This window comes from Stigmatopora argus, chromosome 14 (genome assembly GCF_051989625.1).
Source record: "Stigmatopora argus isolate UIUO_Sarg chromosome 14, RoL_Sarg_1.0, whole genome shotgun sequence".
In the NCBI taxonomy this organism is placed as follows: Eukaryota; Metazoa; Chordata; class Actinopteri; order Syngnathiformes; family Syngnathidae; genus Stigmatopora; species Stigmatopora argus.
Genome location: NC_135400.1, coordinates 6,873,312 through 6,883,732, shown reverse-complemented (window position 1 = coordinate 6,883,732; position 10,421 = coordinate 6,873,312). Strand labels below are relative to the sequence as shown.

The window sequence follows — 10,421 nt, the reverse complement described above, 5'->3', positions numbered from 1 at the left end:
TCCTTGCTCTCACAGGAATGTCATTAAAAAAAATCCATGTCGCGTAACTGCAATCAGTAAAATATGTTTTTGGCCATTGTTGTACTCAGTCAGTTTGGATTGATGGATGCTGCCGCCTTCTGCCGCCCAGCTCACTAGTTATTAGAGAATAAATTAAGATTATAATGCAAAACATGGGGCGGCCCGGTGGATGAGTGGTCAGCACGTCGGTCTCAGAGCGGGGGACCTGGGTTCAAATCCAGGGTACTCCGGTTTCCTCCCACATTCCAAAGACATCCATGGTAGGCTAATTGGATGCTCTAAATTGCCCCTAGGTATGGGTGTGAGCGTGAATGGTTGTTTGTCTCCTTGTCCCCTGTGATTGGCTGGCAAACAATTAGATTAGATTAGATAACTTTATTCATCCTGTATTTGGGAAATGTCATTGTCACAGTAGCAAGAGGGTGAGAATACAGACAGAAAATACATTTTAGACATAAATAAATAAGTAATAAATAGGTTAATAAATAAATAAATACATAAATATATAAATAAATGAATAAATAAATAAATGAATAAATAAAATACATATATATAAATAAATGAAGAAACAAATATATATATGTATATATATATGTGTATATATATATATATATATATATATATATATATATATATAAATAAATAAATAAATAAATAAATAAATTCAGGGGGTACCCTGCCTCTGGCCTGAAGTCAGCTGGGATAGGCTCCAGCACCCCCCGCGACCCTAGTGAGTATAAAGCGGTTCAGAAAATGCATGAGATGAGATGAGGCTTCACATAGTAATATAAATTGTTCATTCAGTAGGTCTTGTGACCGCATCAATTTCGATTCTTACGTGAAATTAATGTTACACCATATCTACAGTATTTTCTCTGTTGCATTGATACATTATATTTAAAATGCAAACATCCTAGCACATGACAGTAGAAATTCATCTCTTATTTCTAATTGCACATCCTGTTTTGAAGCTCCTCCATTAACATTTTGATACCAGTATGAGACATCGCCCTCTTTCTCAATTGTAAATCAACCAAATGTGATTATTCAGCATGTTACATCTTAAAATGATCAAATAGGGATTGAAGTCTGAACTGATACATCTGTATTGCTATGTGAGTAAGCAATCCTAAATCATTTTACCAATGATTGTGTAATATGTGTATTGCTGATCATGAGCGTTTTTAGAAGAGTTTCAAAGGCTGTCTTTGTCTGAACAGTGAAGCATCAGTTTCAGAGTGCATCGTCATTATTATTATGTTTGTGTCTCAGGGCAAATTTAAGGCCAAGTGCCTTGGATAATAGTTGACTTCCGGTTTTAGCCTTCAAAATCAAGCTATTTTTATGCAATTGTAACTCACCAAATGGATAGCACAAAAATATATAGTATACAATATCACATTGCTGTGTTCTCATCACATTTGGTTGATGTAGAATCATAAATCATATAATTACTGCACTTTGCAGACTATAAATACTACAGTTTTAATTTTTTTCGTAAAAAAATATATTAAGCCTGTTGTTGCCTATCTAATAAAAGACTAATTAATAATAATATTAATTATTATTATTATTCATTTTAAATGCCCTTCACAAATGTCTGTTCTGTTTTTTTGAGATTTTATCAAATATTAAAAATGATTATTAGAAATTTCCTCCAAAAATCCGAATTACGTATAGTGTATATGTTTTTTCACTTTGTGCATTTTTTGCATTTATAGTCCTAAAAATATGGTAGTTATTTAGTAGAGGCAAGTCAAATATATTTGCAGCCCTAAACCATCTCACCCATTTTTAATTTTACTGATTATTTATTTGTCTGTCTGTCTGTTGTTATGTGGTGAAAGCTTTTAATCTCATTATACTTGTATAATGACAATAAAAGCATTCAATTTCAAGTGTTGTTAAAGAGAAATCAAATTAATTTAGTTGAAATGCCATTACTTGAACGTATATATCTTTACTCCCAAATTGCGAATACTTTTTCTCCCTATCGCAAATCCATTGTTTAATTCTGTCGAAAATGTATAGTAAAACTAGCATTCTTAAATCGCTCCTTTTATTTTGAACCAGGCACCCGAATTTCCGGTCCATTGTGCTAACTTGACGCAAGCGTTCTGACGTCAACCTCGGTTGGTCAGCTGGCTCCTCCATCTGAACGATAGCGTGAACCTCTCCCATTGGGCGACATCACCATCACCTCGCGACCCGAAAAAAAATGTCGCTCGCTTCTTTATAGTGGCGTCGGTCGTCGTCGTCGGCGCTCTTATTTATTATTCTATTATTCTTTTTTTGTGTGGATGTATTTATTCGACCGGCCATCCATGGCTGGGCTCGTCGGCTGCAGCTGCTGAGTGGCAGGTGCGGCATTAGCTAGGAACCCCCCCCCTCCCAACACGCCGTCTATCTCTCTCAGCATGGCCCGGGAGAGGCCACCTCCACTGGGGAGGGATCCCTACACCGTCCGCTGTCTTTGAGGCCCTGTGCTGTTCCGAGGTACCGGGCTAGCGTGTTCCATTTCATTCGTCGAGGTGGCTGTAATGCGGAATTGTACGATTCCCCTTCGTTCAGCCGAAATAATACGTGAAACACCTGGAGGATCTCGACATAAGTGCTTGAAATTCCTCATTTGGAGAACCGCAGCCAGCTGCAGTCGCCAAGATGATGGACCTACAGATAGACGAGGTGGTCTACCAGGTAGGGTCGCCATGGGCTACGTTTCCATAAAAATGATCAAAATGGGAATATTAGAGGAATACCAAATGCAATCAAGTGATCAAAGGAAAACATAGAAATTATGTTATCCTTATTATGCTAATTGTATATATTATATTTTAATACAAGCAGAAGGGCCTGGTTTCGCCGGTCCCACCTGCTTGGGCGAGGTTGTTATTGCATGTGTTTTGGTCATCTATTTTTGTAGGAACCACAGTGGCTAATCCACATGTGGACAGATTGCAAGAAAGGATGAAAGTGGAAAAGTCACGACAGAAAAAAAAAAGGGTTTCCGGGAGCACCAGGAAATTCGCTGGCGGAATTTCTTACGGAAATGACGTTTGTAAATAATGTGGAAAGGTGTCCTACCTTACGACCAATCAGCCACGCTGCGTTAAAGGGACATCATGTAAAAACAACGATTCATACATCAACTCTGCTTTCAGCTTTAACAAATAAAAATATTGAGTTTAACTTGAAGAAATTGTCTATTAGGACCCGACAGCCGTTTAGGGCCACCATAAAAAAATTCAACTCTCTACGATGCACGGTTTGGACAAACGTAGTGAGAGAATCTTAACATAACCACACCCACACATCTATCCATAAATCACGCTTTATAAGTGTTAATAGATAATAGATTAATAGATTCCAACATAACTCTATCAACAAACGCTCATAAAATATTAATAGTTCTCCTTGCTTATTAGCTACTAAACCACTTGTGTCAAAGTGGTGGCCTGTGGGCCAAATCTGGCCCGCCGCATCATTTTGTGCGGCCCGAGAAAGTAAATCTTGAGTGCCGACTTTCTGTTTTAGGATCAAATTCCAATGATTATAGATGTATGTTATATTTCCTATTTTTTCCTTTTTTAAATCAATAATTGCATTTCTTTTAATCCATTTTTTTGTTTTTAGTTCAAAAAGCATGTTGTAAAATCTAAAAATAAATAATTACATTTTTTTTCCTTTGAAATGAAAAACAAATGATTAAAAGACATTTTCCCTTACTAAGAATAAAAAGCTCAAATAAACATTGCTTTAGAGCTATAAAAACTGAATAGTTACGGCTTTTGATCCAGTTCTTTTAATCAAAAAAAATATCTAACTATTATATCTAAAATGGAGTTGACGTTAATGCGGCTCGCGAACCAACCCGAGTTTGACACCCTTGTACTAAAACAGTACTTGAATCAATATTGTCCACCATATTTAATCAAGTGGAAAATGTATGTGCATATCTCAAACTATTGGCAATTTTTTACATTGCATGCATGTATCAATATAATTGATAGAAATAAGCTTTTTTGATTTAGATTGATCTGAAACATGTTTTCCTTCAACTATATTGTGCTATATGGGCTTCCTGATGGGCAAAAGTGCCACGACCAACCCTTCCATTTCAAATGATTTGGACCTCTAGCACCATCTATAATTTGGGAGCAAATGCTTCACCAGCCGATCTTTGATTTTTTACTTGTTGGTTCATGCTGTTAAATTGGATTGGATTGGATTGGATAACTTTATTCATCCCGTATTCGGGAAATTTCATTGTCACAGTAGCAAGAGGGTGAGTGACATTGTAGACATAAATAGATAGGTAATAAATAAGTTAATAAATAAATAAATACATAAATAAATATATAAAAAAATAAAAAATAAATACATAAATAAATATATTTAAAAAATATATATATATATATATAAATAAATACATAAATAAATATAAAAATAAATAAATACATAAATAAATATATAAAAAAATTAAAAAATAAACGTGTTGCTGATATATATAAATATATATAATTGTGAATATATACATATAAATGACCATGAAAGTTTCCATCTGTGACAATCTGTTGAATTTTTGCACCCCTACTATCAGGACGACTACGGCTCCTGTACTGTCATGTCGGAGCGGGTGTCGGGCCTGGCCAACAGCATCTACCGAGAGTTCGAGCGACTGATCCGTAGCTATGACGAAGAGGTGGTGAAGGAACTCATGCCGCTAGTTGTCAACGTCTTGGAGAACTTAGATGCCGTGCTGTTAGAGAACCAAGAGCACGAAGTTGAACTGGAGCTCCTGAAGGAGGACAACGAGCAACTCATTACACAGTACGAGCGGGAGAAAGCTCTACGCAAGCAGGCGGAGGAGGTGAGTCACTCGTCACTGCTGTCATTGGAGATTGGTTTTGCGGCGCACTTGTCAAAAAAACGAAAGCATTTAATTATGTACGTACAGTACGAATGAGCTGCAAAGTGCCCGTCAGGCCAAACAACCCCGTGGGCCGGATCGGACCCCCTGGCGGGCCACTTCCGGACACCCGGGCCCCACCTTTCACACCACTGTCATAGAGCAATCATGGGGGAGGGGAGAAGATAATATTAGGAAATCAATACTATAAAGAGGGGCTCTGGTACTGTAACTTGATTTGTGCCTGCACGGAATAGAAACAGCGACAAAAGATGAGAGTCGGAAGTACTAAGCCCAGGTTTAGAAACACGGTGTTCACAGAGCATCTGAATGTTTATAAATAAGGCGTCTGAGCAAAATAATGTCTGGCACGGGGAGCAAAAGAAGCATTGAGGAAACAGCAGCTCAGATTACAAGGTTGTTAGACCGAAGCAAATAGTAAACAAAGGCATCAATGGGCCTCCTTAATGCATTAATGTATAAGGACATATATGTATGTTCATATGCAGGGGAGTATTATTCAGGGTTATTTTTGTCATTATTATTACTTTATTTAGCGCCTTTCATAATTCAAAGATATGCTGGCATGCAAAAAGCCATGTGCAAAATGGCTTCAAACAGACGTGAGCATGTTCTTGAAATCTAAATGTTTAAATGTTTCGCCTCTGGCTGACTCCTAAAAAAAACAGGGCTCAAATTTTGATAGCCGTTTTTTTTTTTTTTTTTTTAAACGAAATAGAAATTGTAACACGATTAAGAAAACCGAATTTGGAGAACTGTTTTTTTTAATTTTTTATTATTATCATGGGTCTTTTTTTCTTTTTAAATTACTTTATTTTTTATTTAACTTAACCTCTATTAGTCATTATTTTTCGCAAAAATGACTTACATTTCCCTAAAGGAATCTATTAAGCATTATTTTCTGCATGACGACAAAGAAGCCTGGACAAAGTATGACATTTAATTTTCAAAGTTACATTTTAAATGTATTTTTTTCTATCTCTGCTCAGAGGTAAAAACTTTCAATGCATTTTTTTTATTGATAGCAAAAATACAAATTATAGAGGATTGAGGGTTTAAAAAAAATAACTGTCCTCCAATAATATTAGATTAGAACTTTATTTCATCCCTTATTCGGGAAATTTCCTTGGTTGCAATAGTAAGACAGACACAGAAGACATTGTAGACCTAGTTAAAAAACTGGAGCCACGCACAGGAAGTCCACAAGGTGGGGAGCTTCTGCAGACTGAGACTGAGGTTAAATATGCAGAATGACTCTTTCAAGATGATCTGCACAGTCCCTCAGTAGTCTGGAGGTGATCATCTTCCTTTCCTAGATCCTCCTAAAATGTTTTCTGTAGGAAAGGGGAGAAAAATCTTTCTCTCCGAAATAAATTGCTTTCACACTTCTGTTTTCACACCTCGAATAGCGCTGTATCCTGTCAGCTTCACCTTCTTATACAAACTATCACTTCATTAACTCTATTTCAATTAAAGAGGTAGATGATGCAGTAATATAAATAAATCAACTATGAGTAAAGCACAATTTGCAAGGTACTTGGTTGCAGATCAAAATAGGCATTGCAGATTTTTGTTAGTGAGATGAGAAATAGGGATTATAGTAAAACCCCAGTGTCATTCCAGGGTGCAAACATTGGACGTTTATAGTATTTTAAGAAGCACACTAGTTTTGGGGAGGTAAAACTCAAAAATGCACACCAAGCTGACATTTTAGGGTTCATGATAAGCTATTGCAAAGAGACATTTGTTTTTTGGGGGGGCTGGTGGAGTAATGTGAAAGTGTGAAAGATTGTTTGTCTCTCAATTTGACTCAGGACATGCTATTAACATGAGTGATTGGATTGGAAAAAATACATAAGTGTAAGTCACAGGCCCAGCCAAACTATGAAATAAAGTGTGACTTATTGTCTGAAAAATACGGTAATTGTGCCTTTGTAAGCATTATGAGTGACAGTTTTGTTGCACTGACTTGCTCTCTCTTATAGAAATTCATTGAGTTTGAGGATGAGTTGGAGGAAGACAAGAAGGACCTGCAGGTGCAGGTAGAGGGTTTGGAGCTTCAGGGGAAACAATTGGAACTCAAGTCCAAGAACTATGCTGACCAAAGTGAGTTGACTAGAAAGCGAACTGTGAGGAAAATCTCACTTGGAAACCACATTGATATTTTTTCTTAATCAATCCTTTGTTTGTTACATATGACGATTGGATTGGATAACTTTATTCATCCCGTATTCGGGAAATTTCATTGTCACAGTAGCAGGAGGGTGAGAATGCAGATACAGGAAAAGACATTTTAGACATAAATAGATAGGTAATAAATAAGTTCATAAATAAATAAGCGTAGATATACGTATATATGTAAGTATATATGTGTATATATATATGTATGAATATATGTAAGTATATCTATATATATGTGTATATATATATATGTATATATATAATTTATATATAATATATACATATATATGTATATATAATATATACATATACATATACATATACATATACATATATATATATATATATATATATATATATATATATATATATATATATATATATCAACAGCAACTCACTTTTTTAAATTGAATTAGTACTATGTTGCTGGACTATTAGATTGTCTTAACTGGTCAACTTAGTTTTGCAACATAATATTTTGCTCATTGTTTTAACCGTTTCACCTGGGGGGGCTCTTAATGTGAAAAATGTGTCTTTTTTCCAGTCACACGCTTGGAGGAAAGGGAGGCTGACATGAAGAAAGAATATAATGCTCTGCACCAGCGCCACACTGAGGTAATACTTAAATAAATTTGACTCTTTTTATTATTTGAGTCATAGAAGCAAAAAACATATAGCAGAGATTTTTTTATTTTTTAAAAAAGGTCTCTAGAAACAGTTTTTATTGACACAAATGTCAAAGTATTTTTCTCTCTCTCCACTTCTTTTGATTTCACCCTCCCTTATTAAAGATGATCCAGACGTACGTCGAGCATATCGAGCGCTCCAAATTGCAGCAGACAGGAAGCAACAGCCAATCAGATGGCAGTGGACGAACGTGAGTGGTTTGTGTTTGCGTGTGTGAGCAGGAGAAATTATATTTGATTATTTAGAAATTACAAAGTTGGTGACAGTGCTGCCTGAAATGGGGGGAAAAATCTTATTAACATGGGGGACATTCTATATTCTCATCTAATTTTCTGAACTGCTTTATCCTCACTAGGGTCGCGGGGGGTGCTGGTGCCTATCCCAGCTGGGATAGGCTCCAGCACCCAGCGACCCTGACAAGGATAAGCAGTGTTGAAAATGAATGAATGAATATTGTACAGTACTGCTTTGCGATGTAATTGAGACTTTCATCCATGAGGTAGCTGTTTCATGTTTCATCTTTTTAGATTTGTCATTTCTTCACCACATTTGCTTGGCCAGGACCCTTACACTTTTTTTTTTTACATAAATGGGGAGAAAGAAACAGCTTTCTTTTTTTTAAACCCCCACATCCCCAGACAAAATGGAAATTGCCTTCTCAAAGGCCCATGCAAATGACCATTGGAAGTGGGAGGGTTGGCAGCGAATCAGCGAACATTCATTCTCTGCCACCCTTCCAGTTACAGTGGGTTGGGCATCCCCTTACAATGAACTCATTGGAATTCACAGTGAGTAGAAGGATTAAAAGAACCACATGATTGGACGCCAATCCTTGTCAATGGCAGCCATGGAGTTAATCATGTGACAATCTGGTGCCGTTTCTGTTGCAGAACCGCAGACTAATCACCTCCTGTCCTCTAGATACACTGCATCCCTGAAATCTCTTCAGGCGCAGATTGTCTAACAAATCGTAATCCATCCGACATGCAAATTGTACTCTGACATGCGATCGTCATTACGTGGGACGGTTACATCATAACTGAAGGACCAGAAAATTCAAAAAAATATGAGATGGATTTAAAATAACTCCAATTTAAGGAAAATTGCTGACACGAACTGCGTAAAACAATTTCAAACATTGCTTGTTTTGTGTCTTACGACATTTTATTTCAAGCGTCTTGTCATTTTCCGATCTTGTGTCTCTTCCTAATTTGAGACTGTGTGTCCTGTGTGTCTTGCTGGCTTACGCTCTGTGCTGCTATTTGCACAGTCACCGTCACACATGGAGGAAAAGGTAAATCCAACATGGTCGTCAAATTGCTCTTCCCACCCTTTCCCTCAACACCTAAACTAGACTGCTTGGATTTAACTTTATGGATTGAACCCCCTTACCTTGCTCCGCATGTTTTTTTTTAAAACACAGAATGGCCTGTATTCAAAATGATTAAAGTATTGTAAATTGATACATGTGACAACAGCCTTTATTATCTTGCATTTTTGTAGACTTTATATTCATGCACTCAGGGTTATCACTTTCCTCCATTTGCTTTACCTCATCATGTTTGTATTTACATTTGTGTGTCTTTCTCGTTGTCTATAATGCATTTGTGCATAATAATGCAATACTTTTATGTTTTAAAGCTTCCTCCGATATTGGAAAATACGCATGTTTTCGAGGTCGTTTAATAGTCTAAACTAAATGCAAATTGTTGTTTGTCTTTGTAGGCTCTGCCATTCACTACACTGTTGAAAAAAAAAAGAAGAAACAAAAACTTATTTCCGACCAAAAACTACCAGCTGTGTATTATACATACTTTGAATTATACGCGAAAACTGTAAACCTCCCTGGAAAAATACATTTTATTCTAATTTATATCATATACAACTGTGAATTTACACCAAATTACATGTATCTTTAACTAGTGAGAATGTTAGATTACTACTATCGTGGTTTTGAGTTTTAAAAAAAAATACCGACATTGACTGTAACATTGTCAGATACAAAACCACTATGTTTCCACATTATTTTATATTTTATTTATTTTACGGTAAAATTCTGGCAACCAAACGTCCGGGCGACCAAACGTCCGGGCGACCAAACGTCCGGGCGACCAAACGTCCGGTCACGGGGGAGAACATGCAAACTCCACACAGGTGGAGCGACCTGGATTTGAAGCCAGGTCCCCCACCCTTAGTTTTTTTGTTTTGTTTTTATTTATAGTGTATTGACCACCCAAGGATAATCACTGACGTGAATGTTTGAAAGAATGTGAATTTGCCAAACTGCTGAGATAAGAAACAAAGAGAATGGTAAAATAAAATACTGCATATTGATTTGGTCTACGACTGTGTGTTTCCCTCTAACAGCAAAGCAGAGCGCCCGCCATCGTTGAGCCTGTACCCCAGCGGCGAAGGCATGGTACGTGGGGGTCTCGGGGGGGCTAGGATGATGCCCGTGAAAGACATCTGGCAGGTCAGCGTGCTCGGCTAGTCCACCCTCAGTTCGGCCTATCAGGTGGGACAGACAGCGGCCATATTTTTTCTCCGCAACCACAAAAGCCAGAGGTGGCTGACTCAAGTCACGTGACTTAAGTCGAGTCAA

At 37.0% G+C, this 10,421-nt stretch overlaps 1 protein-coding gene across 1 annotated transcript in view; it reads left to right on the top strand.

Moving 5' to 3' along the window:
- The first annotated feature begins 2,139 nt into the window (after positions 1-2,139).
- Positions 2,140-10,421, top strand: part of mapk8ip3 (mitogen-activated protein kinase 8 interacting protein 3) — a 32,430-nt gene continuing 24,148 nt past the window's right edge. The window contains exons 1-7 of the mRNA XM_077619139.1: positions 2,140-2,718; positions 4,622-4,891; positions 6,937-7,057; positions 7,677-7,747; positions 7,924-8,009; positions 9,090-9,113; positions 10,187-10,292. Coding sequence (XP_077475265.1) covers positions 2,683-2,718; positions 4,622-4,891; positions 6,937-7,057; positions 7,677-7,747; positions 7,924-8,009; positions 9,090-9,113; positions 10,187-10,292 — 714 coding nt within the window. The 5' untranslated portion in view covers positions 2,140-2,682. The remainder of the gene's footprint in view (positions 2,719-4,621; positions 4,892-6,936; positions 7,058-7,676; positions 7,748-7,923; positions 8,010-9,089; positions 9,114-10,186; positions 10,293-10,421) is intronic.